Source organism: Thermobia domestica, chromosome 3 (genome assembly GCF_964235325.1).
Source record: "Thermobia domestica chromosome 3, izTheDome1.hap1.1, whole genome shotgun sequence".
Lineage (NCBI taxonomy): Eukaryota > Metazoa > Arthropoda > Insecta > Zygentoma > Lepismatidae > Thermobia > Thermobia domestica.
This window is the reverse complement of record NC_137456.1, coordinates 71,544,699-71,564,540: the sequence shown is the minus strand read 5'-3', so window position 1 is coordinate 71,564,540 and position 19,842 is coordinate 71,544,699. Positions and strand designations below refer to the sequence as shown.

The 19,842-nt window shown below is 33.1% G+C and overlaps 1 protein-coding gene across 2 annotated transcripts in view; it reads left to right on the top strand.

Moving 5' to 3' along the window:
• The first annotated feature begins 12,924 nt into the window (after window positions 1-12,924).
• LOC145681453 (uncharacterized) overlaps window positions 12,925-19,842 on the top strand; it is a 59,629-nt gene continuing 52,711 nt past the window's right edge. The window contains exons 1-3 of one of the 2 annotated variants that reach the window (XM_081753096.1): window positions 12,925-13,063; window positions 17,376-17,592; window positions 19,601-19,781. In XM_081753096.1, coding sequence (XP_081609222.1) covers window positions 17,377-17,592; window positions 19,601-19,781 — 397 coding nt within the window. In that variant the 5' untranslated portion in view covers window positions 12,925-13,063; window position 17,376. Of the gene's footprint in view, window positions 13,190-17,375; window positions 17,593-19,600; window positions 19,782-19,842 lie in introns of both variants that reach the window. The other variant, XM_081753095.1, reaches the window with a different exon arrangement.

Here is a 19,842-nt window from a genome sequence, read left to right as displayed (position 1 = left end):
ATCAATGAAACCTGTGTAGAGAACAATATTTAGTATTTAACTTATCTTAAAAAAAAAAAAAAAAAAAAAAAAAAAAAAAAACGTGTAAAGTAAAAACATTGCGGGGACCAATTTAGAAAATATTTCGCAAAGTGCTCCTCTCAGAATTAACGGACTTGAAGTTTATGAGTCAAGGAATTACGAACATTGCCATTGGCTTTGTTTTCTTTTGGAAATCCTACGATTACGGGGAATGCTTCAATTCAAAACTCTAAGAAGAATAAACTGGAACTCTGCCTTTTTTTACACTTAACAATTTGAAGACATTTGTTACGTATGCACATAGAAAAACGACGTTTATTGTCTGGCATTTGTAATAGAAAATCGAGTACCAAATCTAATCTAACCTAAATCCAAACATAACCTAGAGTAGGATATGCGCGCATTGTACTGAACGAAGAATATTAAGCATATAAACAAAATTTAATATATTATAGGTATTCCATTGTATTTTTCTAGTGCAAACATTTCGCTTAAATTATCCCTAATTGACTTCAAATTGACTACTGCGCCATCAAATGCACATAGCAAAAATATCGAATGCAGTTCTGTGGTACACACATGTGTAGGTTAAAGTTTAAAAACAAATACAATGCAGTTTTATCAGATTGTCTGTTGCAAGAATAACATGCAGTAAACGGAATTAGAAATGTTGGTTTCGAAACTGAGTATGTTCATATTATCATTACAGCAAATAGTGTTCATTATATCCGAAGTATTGTCCCTTGGTAGATCATCGGTTAAATGATAAACAACATCCAATTCTACAAAAGAACTGCTTAATACATTAAAACTATCTACACTAGAAACAGTAGATAGACATATTAAATATAATACAGTATTTTATTGTCACCTACGTTTATATGAAGCAAGAAAAATAGTTCTAAGTATCAAAATTTAAAAAAAATACTTGGGTACACGAAAAACATAAATAGCCCTTTCGCTAATCAACTACTTCATGGAATGCAAGTCACTCTTGGACAAATGACTTCACTGGAAAGAAGTGACTAGGTAACTCGGGAGGATTATAGATGCTATGTCCTCTGAAATGAAATGAAATTTTAAGTTTTACGTCTCACGGTTATGCCGGTTAGGCTAAAGGAGACGGTGATAATGAGAGATGAGTGAAATGGTGGAATGAAGAAAGTGCGAGGAAACGGGAGAACCCCGAGAAAAACCACTAGCACGGTATTTGTCCACCACAAAGTCCACACGGCACGAGCTGGGATCGAACCAAGGACCCCAAGCACCAAAGGTGAACACACTACACCGCGCCACCCGCTGTCCTCTGGTATAGGTACATCCTGCTCCTGGGATGAGCGTTTTCTCTTACAATGTACAGTATATGTACGTAAACGATCTTCACAGTTTTCATGGTACAGAAGCTTGACTATGAACTGCTGAACTTGATTATGGTAATATCTACATATACTTCCAAAGTTTGTCGATAACTTGTACAAATTCTTACGTTTAAATTCACAGAAGTTCCGTATCATTTTAAATTAAATTTTATTAGCTGAATGTCACTTGTAGGCCTCCATGCTCAATTCTTTTGCTAACTATTGTAACCAATACTGCAGATATTCCGAAATGCGTAATACTCACTGTCGACCTATCTGTATACATTACTTCAATATTTATGAGAAACGGTTCAATTCCAGATGCACTAGTTCGAGAAGGAGACAATTTATAAGAATAGAGATTCCTGGATGTCCCTCGTTGGGCCCATTATATAAGAAATCGAGGGCTCGATTCTTGATATTGACTAACGGTAAGTGGTCACGACCGGCACAAAAGGATGAGAATTGGTAAATGCTGGGCTTCGTCTAAACTAGACGAACCAAATTGTGAGACGAGCCGCATTGAATTTCGCTAGTTAGCAACATGTTCGGCAACAATGAAATATTGTTGTCCGTCCTTTCTTATAAAAAAAATGTAACAACGAAAGAAAAATAATTGCACTATAGAATTATTTACTTACAATATTCATTATTTTAAGTAGAAAACATTGGTAAGGCGAACGATACATTGTAAAAAATTATTTTTTTTAAAAAAAAGTTTACCTGCACGGTAAGTAAAAACATACAAATCACTAGCACAAAAAATACACAATCTAATTATTGGATTATCATCATTATATTATTATTTTTATTTATGCCCTATGTCGTAAATGAAAATATGTCACGAATAAACGATAAAAGTTACTTCACATATCCTCTGATTTCACAAATTCGGGTCCATTTAGTTGTGGTGCGACATCTTCAAATTCGAATTTTAACTACCTCGGAATTTCTATAATTTTTGTACACTTTTGTCCAATCAAGAAAAATTTTTGTATTATTAAAATTAACAAAAGAGGACCATTTCAAAAGTTGACCATTTCGATCACCTGTATAGTGCGACAATTGAATTTTAAATAGCTCAATATATAGTTGAATTTACAGGGTGTTAATGAACTATACCGACAAACTTTAAGATGTGATTCCTCACATCAAAATAAGAGAAAAAGATCATATGGACCTATGGCGAAAAGTGCATAGTTTTTGAGCTAGGGCTGTACAAAATCGTGAAAAAGCCAAATTTCGAATTCGAGAGACTGTGGATGGTGGTCCCTATCAGCGTAAAGGAAGCCAGGCACATGATATATATATATATATATATATATATATATATATATATATATATATATATATATATATATCATACTCTACACAATACGTAATTCTAATTTGTACGAAAATTCATATGAGTATAAAATTAATGGGCAAGCAAAGCAAATTTAATATCCCAAGCAGAAGAGGAAACGGGATAAATCACAATATCAAGTTACTATTTTATAATTATTAATATATTGTCAACGGTAATTTTAGAAAGTTAACTTCCCAACAAACACACACACACAAATTGAATTGATCCAGAGAAAACATTCCTGGGATACAATAATAATAATAATAATAATAATAATAATAATAATAATAATAATAATAATGACTAAATACATGGGAAAATAATACAAAAATTATCTAGATCCAAAAAGCTTTATTTTTATTACATGATGCTCATACTACCGAATTAAACTTAAAAAAACAAAAAAAGAAGCGAACATATGTGGGTGTGAAGAAGAAATCAGAACGCTGAATTATCTGATCTTTTAATGCAGTATTTTGAATAATAAATAAACGAACTCCTAAAAGAATTCATAAAAACTTGAATACTACTCCGGTTACTGTGAATTTGATCCTAACATAATAAAAAAAGAGAACCTTATATGAAGCTTACTACAATTTACGCAAGAAAATAACTTGACGTTATGAACATGCATACCCCTCCCCCAAAGAAAAGAAAGAAAAAAACAAAAATTCCCACTGTTTATCATACTAGTTAGATCAATGAGCAATAATCGAAAGTAAAGAATATAAACTATGAATAAAAACTAAATAGAGAAAAGAAAACACTGAACCAAGTATATTACAGCAAAGAAGACCCTTTGATCCTAAAGGAAAAAATAAAAATAACAGTCTTTTAGATCAATGAACAAATCGTAATTTAAGGGTAAAGGCATTTAGCATCTACGGTCCATGTCTGAGAAGAATGCTCCTTAGAAGAGGCTGAAGGCTGCAGGATCTGTACAAGGACTGTAAAACTCAACATTTGTTTCCATTTTTATACGTTTAAGCACGTTTTAATTTAAATATAGTAAGACTATCCATGGCTTTGGATTGATTATATTAACAAAAGAAACACTGATCAAAGCTTAAAACACACTTTATTTAAAATTATAATAACGGTTTTGGATATCTAAAATGTCCGAAATCGTTATTATAATTTAAAGTGTGTTTTAAGCTTTGGTCAGTGTTTCTTTTGTTAATTTAAATAATTTGTATTTCATGATGTTTATACTACATTGTGCAGTTTAAAAAATATCCTGCACTAACAATACTTAATTGCGTGCAGTTTTACTATACGGATCAATAGTATAAATAGTAGTAGGAGTAAGAGTAGTAGTAGTAGTAGTAGTAGTAGTAGTAGTAGGAAAGAGTTAGAAGCCCCGCAGGGGTTGGTTGGGTTCTGTTCTCAACATGAAATGGGAAATTAAAGATTTACCCAAATTTTTCTGTACATTTTACAATCTATGATTCCGTATAGTAAAACTGCACTCTTAATTGTAACAATTTACTAGCTTGAACATTTCATCTTAAACCAGACTATTCCGATTCGTGTTCTGGCCATTTTGGTCACAGTATATGCTTTTTTAACTTTTCAAACTATTTTCTATAATATTTCAAGCAACTATTATGTGATGTAATCGACTCAGTGATGTAATCGACTTGACTTAAATTCCTGCAACTCTGACCATTTATAACCCGAAAAGGTTGAAGAAGAAAAGAAGAAGAAATTAATAATATAGAAGTACCAAAACAATAAGGGTTGGGGGTCTTATATATTTTGCAACACCTAGCTATATTACTTTTAAAATAACTACATATTATGATTTAAAAATCCCTCTCACGTTGATATCAATACTTGGTACTGATAGTTATTGAACGGGTGAGATTAAGAAGGGAAAGATTCCACATAACCAAACTTTTGGGAAACTGAAAAAAACTTCATAGTAACCAAACAAATAATCACAGGAAGAAACGTACTATTGGAAAGTTGCTCCTTATAACCGTAAGTAACATATACGAAAAAGTGTTTTACCATTACATTCTTATTACGGTTATTATATCAGTTTAAAAACGGTGGAGTCTTTCCCTTTTTAATCTCAACAGACTTAGATGTCGAAAAAATGCGTATTTATGAGCTTAAAACTGTTTCTTACTTATTGTTAAACCAACAAAAATAATGAAAATTAAACATTTCACATATTATAAAAATAAAATACATGAGATATTGGTTTGTGCCTTTGTACACTGTTTCTATTACTACTCATTGTCCTCAGTCTCATGCTCATGAGTTTATTGCAAAACACTCTGGCTTGTTCCGGCACGTAATGAACCACTTTGGCAACATCCTCGAGTTTCTTTCTTTTTATGGGAATGATTCCATTATATGCCTTTCATCAGGAGGATCTGCTTCACCACCTTTGTACAGTTTAAAAACTTCAGTTTGTAGCCCGAGTGTGAGCTGTAACATATCCCCCTTTTGCTGCTGTGAATGTTAAGTGTTTGTAGGTACCGATTTTAAAAGGCTGTTTGGTTCGAACACTAGCACAAGTCTTTTTGAAAAATGTCGGCCACCATCCTTTGAAGTTCAGAATTTGTTCATTTGAAACGGATTTCACCTGAAACAAAGGCTGCTTGCTTTTTGCAGTGCTAATCATATCGTTATATTGATCAGGGGAATAAATTCTATCGTTTCATGGCTCTCTTAATAACACCAAAGTTCCGGACGCAGGGGAGAAAACTGTCCTCTAATGTGGAAAAATACATGTACTTCATTAAATCGCCTAATAATAGTAAGAAACAGGAACAATCTCACCAAAGTCTGATTGCGGTTTTGCCCGGGACATGAGTCACTGAACATGTATAGAGTTTTTACTTGAGAGTCAACACTGTTGTATACAATAAAGAACACACCTCGTTTGTTCCTTTCTTTGCAACTCCTTCATGATAGGTGTACATAGTAGCTTCTTCATTTCCTAAACTATGAACACAAGACACGTAATGCCATAACTTCCTTAAATAGAACATTTCCTGAACAGATATGCACGGCAAAGGAAGATTTTGCATAAAATCAAAGCATATTCCATGTACGTCATTTCTATTAGAGCATAGTTCTGTTACTTCTTGCATTTTCTTGCAAAACTTACTTGCTCTTCTTTTATGAACCATCAATTCAGTTACAGCGACCCGTTTAGCGTTGTCATTCAATATCGATGATGATATTTTTATATTTAGGTCTTTACACGTTGAACACGTCAACTTGAGGCCTACCGAATCGGTACCCATAATTTTTCATGTAATAAGTTAAAAAGTAGTCATATTTTATTATGTCTTTTAGTTCTGTATGCTTTTTCAGAAGCTTTTTATGCATCTTTGTGCATGTCAGCCCAGCCTCTAAATATGTAACAGGATTTGAAGAATAGTGGGAGTTTTTTTTTTGGGGGGGGGGTAAGACTCGATGTGTTCCTTTAGCACTATTAAAGCATCATTGGGAAATTTCTTTTGGTTATCGTGTTTTCCTCTCATGTCGGTAGGTTGCTCGCCTTTTACTAAGATTTGTGTTAGCCGATAAACCACTTTATTGAAAACATCATGTAACTCATAAAAGCTTTCCGGCAAACTTCTACACGGTTAGAATCTTTCATAGCAAAATATTTAAACGATGAAGGAAATTTCTTAGAATCAGGACCTTTAGGACGATGCCGCTCAACAATATGTCGTTCTACGAGATATATCAGATAAATGTCCTGCTCATTCTTTGGTCTACCACTATAAACACATTGAATTATCTTTTCTTTTTGGTCGTTATTAAAACTAACTGTACACGTTTTCTTGCATTCACAGTCGGGTCCGGTCTTCTTTTTTTCAACTAATTTCTCACTTGTAGTCACAAACTCCTCCCCTTTTCGTTTTGCTGCTGTCATCATTGCTGTGATATTTCCAGATCATGTTCTCTTTTTAACGAGGCTTTCTTCACACTCCGAAGCTTCAGACATTGTTTGAAACACTTATTAAATGATGACACAGAACAATCAGAAATAAAATCTAAAAAAAAAAACAATCGCAATCTCAAAATCAAGCAACTGAAAAGCACGTGTGTTGCATTCTCAAATCACTGAGCGCTCTGTTGGAGGGAAGAAGAACTAAGCGCTGCTGAGAACATGGAGCTAAATAAGAACATACTGGAGGGCCTACCGAGTAGGGTAAATTGAGACTACAACATGTCCGGGCAACGGACCTTAACTCGGCAATATTAACCGATCATATTTTCTATAAAAAGCAATTACAACACTCGTACTAATGGAGTTAGATATAATATGAAGTAGAGGAACTGCATATGTGAAGCCTCTAACAGCGCAACACGGACTTTTCCTAGGAAATAACCGAAAACTGGCCTCAATTTGAACAAATTCCGTTCTATAGCAAAACAATAGGAACTTCACATACCTAGGCACTCCAGTATGCTCTTATTTAGCTCCATGGCTGAGAATAAGAAGGGAAAGATTCCTGGAATGTTTCCTTTCTTAACCTCAGTAAAATTTTTCACGTGCTCCTACGTCATAATGATGAAAGAAATATTTCCGTTTTTCATGCCAAAATATGCGTCTTAAACAAAGGAACAAAATGGCTATTTCAACTCATTTTGACAAAAAAGTGGAATCTTTCCCTTCTTAATTTCACATTTCATCTTAAACCAGACTATTCCGATTCGTGTTCTGGCCATTTTGGTCACAGTATATGCTTTTTTAACTTTTCAAACTATTTTCTATAATATTTCAAGCAACTATTATGTGATGTAATCGACTCAGTGATGTAATCGACTTGACTTAAATTCCTGCAACTCTGACCATTTATAACCCGAAAAGGTTGAAGAAGAAAAGAAGAAGAAATTAATAAAATAGAAGTACCAAAACAATAAGGGTTGGGGGTCTTATATATTTTGCAACACCTATATTACTTTTAAAATAACTACATATTATGATTTAAAAATCCCTCTCACGTTGATATCAATACTTGGTACTGATAGTTATTTTATTTGATTGAATCATAATATAGTTATTTTATAATTTTGTGTTTTAATGATTAATTCATAAGCAACATGCTGTTGGCTTCAATCCACTAGAATGAAAAATAACGCGAAAGCCAACAGCATGTTGCTTATGAATTAATCATTAAAACACAAAATTATAAAATAACTATATTATGATTCAACCAAATAAAATAACTATCAGTACCAAGTATTGATATCAACGTGAGAGGGATTTTTAAATCATAATATGTAGTTATTTTAAAAGTAATATAGGTGTTGCAAAATATATAAGACCCCCAACCCTTATTGTTTTGGTACTTCTATATTATTAATTTCTTCTTCAACCTTTTCGGGTTATAAATGGTCAGAGTTGCAGGAATTTAAGTCGAGTCGATTACATCACTGAGTCGATTACATCACATAATAGTTGCTTGAAATATTATAGAAAATAGTTTGAAAAGTTAAAAAAGCATATACTGTGACCAAAATGGCCAGAACACGAATCGGAATAGTCTGGTTTAAGATGAAATGTTCAAGCTAGTAAATTGTTACAATTAAGAGTGCAGTTTTACTATACGGAATCATAGATTGTAAAATGTACAGAAAAATTTGGGTAAATCTTTAATTTCCCATTTCATGTTGAGAACAGAACCCAACCAACCCCTGCGGGGCTTCTAACTCTTTCCTACTACTACTACTACTACTACTACTACTACTACTCTTACTCCTACTACTATTTATACTATTGATCCGTATAGTAAAACTGCACGCAATTAAGTATTGTTAGTGCAGGATATTTTTTAAACTGCACAATGTAGTATAAACATCATGAAATACAAATTATTTAAATTAACAAAAGAAACACTGACCAAAGCTTAAAACACACTTTAAATTATAATAACGATTTCGGACATTTTAGATATCCAAAACCGTTATTATAATTTTAAATAAAGTGTGTTTTAAGCTTTGATCAGTGTTTCTTTTGTTAATATAATCAATCCAAAGCCATGGATAGTCTTACTATATTTAAATTAAAAAGTGCTTAAACGTATAAAAATGGAAACAAATGTTGAGTTTTACAGTCCTTGTACAGATCCTGCAGCCTTCAGCCTCTTCTAAGGAGCATTCTTCTCAGACATGGACCGTAGATGCTAAATGCCTTTACCCTTAAATTACGATTTGTTCATTGATCTAAAAGACTGTTATTTTACCCAAATTTTTCTGTACATTTTACAATCTATGATTCCGTATAGTAAAACTGCACTCTTAATTGTAACAATTTACTAGCTTGAACATTTCATCTTAAACCAGACTATTCCGATTCGTGTTCTGGCCATTTTGGTCACAGTATATGCTTTTTTAACTTTTCAAACTATTTTCTATAATATTTCAAGCAACTATTATGTGATGTAATCGACTCAGTGATGTAATCGACTTGACTTAAATTCCTGCAACTCTGACCATTTATAACCCGAAAAGGTTGAAGAAGAAAAGAAGAAGAAATTAATAATATAGAAGTACCAAAACAATAAGGGTTGGGGGTCTTATATATTTTGCAACACCTATATTACTTTTAAAATAACTACATATTATGATTTAAAAATCCCTCTCACGTTGATATCAATACTTGGTACTGATAGTTATTTTATTTGCTTGAATCATAATATAGTTATTTTATAATTTTGTGTTTTAATGATTAATTCATAAGCAACATGCTGTTGGCTTCAATCCACTAGAATGAAAAATAACGCGAAAGGCAAGTGAAGTGGTACAAATTATAGAATTTTTAACAGTATTTTGGTTTAACGTTTCATGTCACTTGAAAATCAGATACAATGTTAGTACTTTCATGTATTATAGCAAAGTTGAGGAGATTTTTCCTTTAGGCGAAACGTTTAATGGGTTATACTTAAGGAGCCGCGCTTCCCATTTAGGAAAGGACGAGAAACGCCATACTTTTAGGAATTATTCATTAAGTATCTGGCATGTTAAAAAGTAGGTAACAGAGTGAGTTCTAATTAGTTAATGAGTGATTCGAAATAAAAGAAGATATGTGTGTATTCCGCTCTCGTTGTGTTTTGAAGTTTGTTTTGCCCTTGTACTTAATGTATGAGTATGTGTGGGGGCAATTGAACGCATATCGCATGTTCCGTGCAGGTGGATACTTCTTACTGTTGCACTATAAACTATGAATAAAAACTAAATAGAGAAAAGAAAACACTGAACCAAGTATATTACAGCAAAGAAGACCCTTTGATCCTAAAGGAAAAAATAAAAATAACAGTGTTTTAGATCAATGAACAAATCGTAATTTAAGGATAAAGGCATTTAGCATCTACGGTCCATGTCTGAGAAGAATGCTCCTTAGAAGAGGCTGAAGGCTGCAGGATCTGTACAAGGACTGTAAAACTCAACATTTGTTTCCATTTTTATACGTTTAAGCACTTTTTAATTTAAATATAGTAAGACTATCCATGGCTTTGGATTGATTATATTAACAAAAGAAACACTGATCAAAGCTTAAAACACACTTTATTTAAAATTATAATAACGGTTTTGGATATCTAAAATGTCCGAAATCGTTATTATAATTTAAAGTGTGTTTTAAGCTTTGGTCAGTGTTTCTTTTGTTAATTTAAATAATTTGTATTTCATGATGTTTATACTACATTGTGCAGTTTAAAAAATATCCTGCACTAACAATACTTAATTGCGTGCAGTTTTACTATACGGATCAATAGTATAAATAGTAGTAGGAGTAAGAGTAGTAGTAGTAGTAGTAGTAGTAGTAGTAGTAGTAGTAGGAAAGAGTTAGAAGCCCCGCAGGGGTTGGTTGGGTTCTGTTCTCAACATGAAATGGGAAATTAAAGATTTACCCAAATTTTTCTGTACATTTTACAATCTATGATTCCGTATAGTAAAACTGCACTCTTAATTGTAACAATTTACTAGCTTGAACATTTCATCTTAAACCAGACTATTCCGATTCGTGTTCTGGCCATTTTGGTCACAGTATATGCTTTTTTTAACTTTTCAAACTATTTTCTATAATATTTCAAGCAACTATTATGTGATGTAATCGACTCAGTGATGTAATCGACTTGACTTAAATTCCTGCAACTCTGACCATTTATAACCCGAAAAGGTTGAAGAAGAAAAGAAGAAGAAATTAATAATATAGAAGTACCAAAACAATAAGGGTTGGGGGTCTTATATATTTTGCAAGGCTTGTGTATAGCCCGCTCCCCCCAGTTCTTTGTCACCGGAACTGGAAGGGTCACTACTACTATACTACTACTTATATCGAGAACAGAACCCAACCAACCCCTGCGGGGCTTCTAACCCGTTCCTACTACTACTACTATTGCTACTAATTACCACTACTACTACTGCTACTACTCTACTACTACTACAACTACTACTACTACTGCTACTACTACTACTACTTATACGAAAGCTTCCTTACCACTAGAGTTACATCTTAAATCTTTATAATATGCGATTCCGATTCATTATGAACTTCCATGAATCGTTACAATCACTATGATTCGTTAAAAATCACTGGGGGGAGCGGGCTATACTCAATCCTTTTGCAACACCTATATTACTTTTAAAATAACTACATATTATGATTTAAAAATCCCTCTCACGTTGATATCAATACTTGGTACTGATAGTTATTTTATTTGGTTGAATCATAATATAGTTATTTTATAATTTTGTGTTTTAATGATTAATTCATAAGCAACATGCTGTTGGCTTCAATCCACCAGAATGAAAAATAACGCGAAAGGCAAGTGAAGTGGTACAAATTATAGAATTTTCAACAGTATTTTGGTTTAACGTTTCATGTCACTTGAAAATCAGATACAATGTTAGTACTTTCATGTATTATAGCAAAGTTGAGGAGATTTTTCCTTTAGGCGAAACGTTTAATGGGTTGTACTTAAGGAGCCGCGCTTCCCATTTAGGAAAGGACGAGAAACGCCATACTTTTAGGAATTATTCATTAAGTATCTGGCATGTTAAAAAGTAGGTAACAGAGTGAGTTCTAATTAGTTAATGAGTGATTCGAAATAAAAGAAGATATGTGTGTATTCCGCTCTCGTTGTGTTTTGAAGTTTGTTTTGCCCTTGTACTTAATGTATGAGTATGTGTGGGGGCAATTGAACGCATATCGCATGTTCCGTGCAGGTGGATACTTCTTACTGTTGCACTATAAACTATGAATAAAAACTAAATAGAGAAAAGAAAACACTGAACCAAGTATATTACAGCAAAGAAGACCCTTTGATCCTAAAGGAAAAAATAAAAATAACAGTGTTTTAGATCAATGAACAAATCGTAATTTAAGGATAAAGGCATTTAGCATCTACGGTCCATGTCTGAGAAGAATGCTCCTTAGAAGAGGCTGAAGGCTGCAGGATCTGTACAAGGACTGTAAAACTCAACATTTGTTTCCATTTTTATACGTTTAAGCACTTTTTAATTTAAATATAGTAAGACTATCCATGGCTTTGGATTGATTATATTAACAAAAGAAACACTGATCAAAGCTTAAAACACACTTTATTTAAAATTATAATAACGGTTTTGGATATCTAAAATGTCCGAAATCGTTATTATAATTTAAAGTGTGTTTTAAGCTTTGGTCAGTGTTTCTTTTGTTAATTTAAATAATTTGTATTTCATGATGTTTATACTACATTGTGCAGTTTAAAAAATATCCTGCACTAACAATACTTAATTGCGTGCAGTTTTACTATACGGATCAATAGTATAAATAGTAGTAGGAGTAAGAGTAGTAGTAGTAGTAGTAGTAGTAGTAGTAGTAGTAGGAAAGAGTTAGAAGCCCCGCAGGGGTTGGTTGGGTTCTGTTCTCAACATGAAATGGGAAATTAAAGATTTACCCAAATTTTTCTGTACATTTTACAATCTATGATTCCGTATAGTAAAACTGCACTCTTAATTGTAACAATTTACTAGCTTGAACATTTCATCTTAAACCAGACTATTCCGATTCGTGTTCTGGCCATTTTGGTCACAGTATATGCTTTTTTAACTTTTCAAACTATTTTCTATAATATTTCAAGCAACTATTATGTGATGTAATCGACTCAGTGATGTAATCGACTTGACTTAAATTCCTGCAACTCTGACCATTTATAACCCGAAAAGGTTGAAGAAGAAAAGAAGAAGAAATTAATAATATAGAAGTACCAAAACAATAAGGGTTGGGGGTCTTATATATTTTGCAACACCTATATTACTTTTAAAATAACTACATATTATGATTTAAAAATCCCTCTCACGTTGATATCAATACTTGGTACTGATAGTTATTTTATTTGGTTGAATCATAATATAGTTATTTTATAATTTTGTGTTTTAATGATTAATTCATAAGCAACATGCTGTTGGCTTCAATCCACTAGAATGAAAAATAACGCGAAAGGCAAGTGAAGTGGTACAAATTATAGAATTTTTAACAGTATTTTGGTTTAACGTTTCATGTCACTTGAAAATCAGATACAATGTTAGTACTTTCATGTATTATAGCAAAGTTGAGGAGATTTTTCCTTTAGGCGAAACGTTTAATGGGTTATACTTAAGGAGCCGCGCTTCCCATTTAGGAAAGGACGAGAAACGCCATACTTTTAGGAATTATTCATTAAGTATCTAGCATGTTAAAAAGTAGGTAACAGAGTGAGTTCTAATTAGTTAATGAGTGATTCGAAATAAAAGAAGATATGTGTGTATTCCGCTCTCGTTGTGTTTTGAAGTTTGTTTTGCCCTTGTACTTAATGTATGAGTATGTGTGGGGGCAATTGAACGCATATCGCATGTTCCGTGCAGGTGGATACTTCTTACTGTTGCACTAGCTGCAAAAATGATTCTATTTGATGTACAAGTGGTAATACAGCACATAAGAAACCCAGATCACGCTGTATTCTCACTCCGTATTGGAGTGTGTGTGAATACAACATGATCTGGGTTTCTTATGTGTTGTATTACCACTTGTACATCAAATAGAATCAATTTTGTAGCTAGTGCAACAGTAAGAAGTATCCTCGTGCACCGGAGATGAGAAGTAGCTGTTCTTAAGAATTACCCTTTGTTTTCTAAATATTGATACTATTTTGCTTAATATAGTCTAATTTTCGTTAGGTTAGGATAAGTTAGGTGTTTAGTGGGAAGTTTATACTTGTCTTCACAATTTGTATAGATCGATAACGGCTTCTGTTTTTCTTATTTTTTACCTACTTCTAGTCCTCGCCCGTCAACATTTCGTGTTCCTCCATTACACACACTGCATTTCTATTCTATTCATTTCACAGATTACTCATATATTAATTACCCTTCCGTAATAACAACTCGTTTCTCCTGTAAATATACGTTTTTTTTTACCTAGTTTAGGCCTCGAGTGCAGAATTAATCTAACCTTTCATTTTTTTTGAGCCGTTTAGCCTATATATGAAAAGTAACAAACCCAAACCTAAGTATAGCTTTAATATGGAAGGCTAATATTTCAAATATCATTCTAATATCCATACCATAAAAACTATATTGTAATGAATCTAATTAACCATTATGATAAAAATAAATATATAAACGAAGTTATTGTAACGAGAACAAAACTTCAAATGATTTTTTAAAATTAGATATATAAATAAAAGAATGTATCTTAGTTAAAAATTTGAATTCACCATTAATTATATTTGACCTTTTGTTTTACATATCAACATGAAAGCAGAAATCCAACTGCAAGTCTGTTCATTGATATTACAAAAAAATCATGATTTATTATTTAACTCTTGCTTATCTGATAGGCCTACTATTAGCATGTATCATTTATATACAATGAGGTATTAGAATTATTATACATGGTCAATTTCGCAGGAGATTTTCATTAATCTAGCTTCTGTACATCAGTCAAAGCTCTCAAGCATTTTGTGAAGTCAACAGTAATTTAGTATTACTAGATGGTTCTCTCAACCCTCTCATCAATCTGAATATATCGTTTCTGTGTTTTGATTCAGTTATTTTGTTTTTTGCTATCGTAATTATCTTTGCTACGATCAATTTATCATATTTCTTTAAGTGAGTAATTTTCTCACTCAAGAGTCTTTGACTACTTTTTAGTCTGGATGTAAAATATTAATCCTAAATTTTATACAGACTTGTAAGCTAATTAACAAAGTGGTTGCAATTTCCCCAACCCATATTTTGGAAATTATCTTCGAAAAAAAAAGTGATCGCAAAAGTGTCTCGGTTTTCACATAATCGCAATTGTTGCTGGTAGCAATTGTCATATATTCGAAAGCATAAGGAGGTGAAGTGTTCCTTGGCACATCAGAGTTTCTAACTTAGGCAAATTGAAAGAAAATTACATGAATACAAGAATAAAACAATTAAATATTTATTATTCATATTTATATGTACCTAGGTAGAATCTACGCTAGTTGGACTGTCTCTATCCTAGGGTCTGTAAAACAACACAGAAAGATCTAAAACACTCTGTACACTTCTATTTTATTTCTCTGCATTTCATATCAGTGGCGAACCTAGAAGGAAAAAAAATTGGAGGGGATAGCCAGAACCCAGACTATGATAGGTAAATCATGAGTTAAAAAATTTTCAGTGTCCTGCAGGAGTTTCCAACTTAACTCTCTCCCGATGTATATTATGGCTAGGTTAGACCTTGATATTGTGAACCTCAAATATTGTGTTACACATTGCATAACAGAAAGACTGAAACCGAAACTATATCTCATTTCCAAAAAATTTCCAATCAAAATAAAAGGCAACGCTTCCTATAAACTTTCAAAAATATATAAATAATAGTTCCAATTATTTTTGTCACTCAAAAAACTAGGCCCCCGGTCCCAGGCTAGATCCGCCACTATTTCATATATTCTTTTATATGTATAAATAACTAGCAGAAGTGGTCGTTCTTCGCACGGGAAGAATTATGTTTATGTAACATCTCTGGCTGAACGTAAAAAAATGGGTTAAATATATAACGACTAGTAAATGATATGCAACCTGGACGACCGGAAGAACGGTTGGGTTGCCTATTTTACATGTACTGTGGTTCACTGTACAGAGACCACCCTCGACTCGAAAATAGAAAAAAATCCGCTCTCTATGCAATTTGATCTAGTAGAGATTTATCTATGTATAAAGTTTAGTGGTGCTAGATGACTGCTTTCTGTGCGCACACTATTATTATTATTATTATTATTATTATTATTATTATTATTATATTATTATTATTATTATTATTATTATTATTATTATTATTATTATTATTATTAAAGTGTATTAAGACTAGCCTGCAGCTAGCTTGGGGCTTCGTCTCCCGATCCTCGCATGTGCTTGGCCTACAACCTCACACTTGCATAAATCAGCCTTTGCGCACAACAAGAATACGCTTATGGTACGTATTATTCTTTGCGACACATTTATACACATTTCACCTTAGAATACGCCTTTTGATCAAAGCGAAATGATAAAAACTCATGTCGCCCAAAATGCTAATGAGTTCAAGAATTCATTTTAAATAGTGTACCTGTTTTCCCTTGATTATGAGACCGACAACCTCGAAGTCATTTTTATATACTGAAAAAAAAAAAATAGAAATTGCGGAAACGCTGTGGTATATATATCCACTTGATTTGAATAAGTTTATATTCCAAGTTTCGTATTTCTATTGTGTCTCTAATTAAGAGATATCGAGATATGACCATCTTATTATAACAGTTGCAATCCCACCTTTATTTCTTCCCACTAAACAACAAAAAGGAAACAACAAAAATTGCTGAAATACGTCTTAATTTTTTAAATTATTATTAAAAGGATAAATATAAATTTTCTCAATTCTCACAGTTTTTCGTTCCTTGTTTGGAAAATATCAGAAAAGTTGAAACACGTATTTAATGATTTTACATGAAGAGTCTAAATACCAAATTTTATGTTTCTGACCGTAAAAGATTTCGAGATATGGTCATCTTGTCATCTTATCCTTTTCTTTTTTTCTTCTAGTGGAAATATCAAGGGATGGTGAAACACGTGTCTAATTATTTTAAATGAGAAATATATATACTAAATTTTACGTCTCTGTCCTTCAGAAATTAGGAAACATTTTAATAATTGCCATTCCTAGTTTCTCCCTTCCTCGTTAACTTTTCGAAAGTCTTTCCTTAGTGACACCTTACGTCACAGAACCTATGAACTATCAAAATTTCAAATTTCTAACTTAAGCGGTAGGCCTGGGCGCTGACCAATCAGTCAGTCAGGACTTCTTTTATACGCGTATAGAGAGGGAACAACGACTGGTTTTATTGTGCTTATTTTATATAAAAAATAATAAAGTTCTTGAACACGATAACTCTATACTGTAGTATATTTATCAGTTGTCTATAAAATAGCTACTTATGTTGAGATAGTTTAGTATTATATCTTACTCCAAGTGGAAAGACTATTATATAGAAGTTTTATAGAACAGGGTACAGGCAAAAAAGAAAAAAAAAATGGAATAAAAAATATGGACGCTTCTGTTTCACATTAAACTTCTTACTGAGGAATTTTAACTCTAAAACTGCTTTTTCAAAATTAAAACAGAATTATTTTTGTTTTAGGATGGCAAGAGAAGAATGGCCATTTTTACGGAGAGATTTACACTTTTTTCGCCAAAAAATGAGCCTCTCTATGAAGTCACGCAGTAGAGGCTCTCACAGCACAACAAGCTACAAAGTCTTCGTACCAGTCTGTTGCAGATACAATGGAATTCATAGCGTTCGCTTTAATCAGTGTGGAGACTCCGTAGCTGTTGGGTACGGAACGGGAGCTATTGAGGTATTTTGTTTAAATCAGTTACATTTGCAATATTCAGATAAGTTGTGAATACATTAATTTGAATACTATAAATTCCATACTTTAGTACACTCAAAGTTGGGTCGTAGTATGCAACATTTGGTAAATAATACAGTAGTTAAATCATTGGTTTGAGAAGTAACTCACTATGGGAAATGATTCCTCATATAGCCATGACAAAATTTCAAGACCTGAATTGAAAAAACACCCCAAATCAACAGCAGTATTTTTTTTTCAGATGAAACAAAAAAATATTAGAATATTAAATGTTTATGTTCGGAAGTGCTTTTTTTGTGGTTTGTCTTATTAATTATGTTCCTTGTCCTTCCTTAAGATTTCAACTTCGTGAAACAGATAAGTATATCAACGTGAAAACTATGTAGGCCTACTGTATACATATGTCTGTGCACTGGATATTTTAAAATTCAGGGTGTCAATTTGAAATGTTTTTGTATTGTTAAGTACAGTTACATTTTCAAAGTGAGAATAATTACATAAAGATGGCATCCTGTATTTTTCGGAGGGTCTCCCAAATGATGGCATCACATGCTGCTTGGATGCACTGCTTAAGCTGATCTAAGCTCTTTGATTTTCTCTTCGTGTATCTTCGCTTTCACGTGACCCCAAAGCAAAAGTCCAGTGGGTCAGATCAGGCGAAAGTGGTGGCCACTCGATAAGACTTCGTATCCCGATCCAGTGTCCCGGGAAGTTTGTCAAGCCACCGCCACACATCAATCCCAAAGAGTGGAGGGCCCCCGTCCTGCTAGAACAATGTGGAGACGGTTCCATCAGAGTTGCCCACTAATGGTATTACAGAATGTTTCAGCTTTTGTTGTTTAAGTTTCGGTCAATGAATATTGGTGTGATGGTCCTCATGTTTTAAATTCCACACTATATCGTTATCATTTTACCGCCTGCTGCGTTACTGTCCATAGTCCAATATGGATTAGCCTTACTTTAATATAGCATATTTTGTTTATTAACCTCTGCGTTAACGTAAAACGCAACTTCAATTGACAAGAGAATAGTTCTTGTAAAATCCAGATCTTGAGCCTCCGACATTAGCCTGCGATTAGGATAATCTTCACTCATATGATGGTGCAATTACATCTTGTAGGGACACCATTTATGCACTTTGAGTATTCGCTGAATGCTCCGACGGCTTAAACCTGCGTCTTTTGCGAGTCGATGAGTACTCATCTTCAGGCTTTTCAGCATGGACACATCAATAAATGTCATCGTCTCTTCATCAGTTGCTGTCTTTGAACGCCCAGTTCTCTTCGTGTCTTTCATATTACCAATTTCCTTAAATTTAGCTATCAACTTTAGCAACAGTGTCGTGTATGATGAGATCACGATCCGGGGGTTGTTCATTGAACTTCTGGGCAACCGGTCGAGTCGAACTTTCTCTCAAAAGAAGGATTATTTCAATTTTCTCCTGGATGGCCAATGGATTTCCGGGATGGATTTCAATCTTTCAATCTAAAAAAAAAAGAAAGAAAAAAAGAAAAAACAACGCAAGTCACAAGTGTAAACAACACAGCTATACACAATGCATGAGGGCATCTTTCAAACAACAAAGAAGAAAAAACAACAGAATTATAAGCTAAGAATATAAATGGAAAGCCAACATCAGTTGTATGGTGACTTTTGCGGCACCCTGTACACTTAAAGTAAATAGTATGGTGATTTATCCTATCTTCATCCAACATTTCGTCTTCAAATTACAGCCCTTTATTTTATCATTTGTATTCGTTCCTATACATGTATTCGTTGTATCATTTGTATCCTAAATTCGTTGGATTGCATTGGATATTTGAATTTAGCATCCTGTTTACCAGTGAGGCTACATGTGGGATCCGAACCAAGTTAGACATGGACTATCCAAGAAAATTTAAGATGTAAGAGAAAAAAAATACTAGAAATCACATAACTGCAAAGAAGAAGAAACGACATGTTAGGCTATTTTTTTTATTGTTTTTTGTTTTAGGTTCGTGATTCTTCTACTGGAGAAGTAACTCTTAAATTAAGACGTTCGACTGATAGAATTGAACCAGTCACATGTATTCGTTACGTGAAAGTAGATGGAGAACTATTTTTGGCTGCCACAGCTGGTGGGAAAATTTATTCTTGTTGTGTAGATGAAGAATTATCGCAAGTCTTCTTAAAGGGTAATTATATCTAAGTCTTTCGATATATCGATATCTTGATAGTTATAAGTACACATCATGG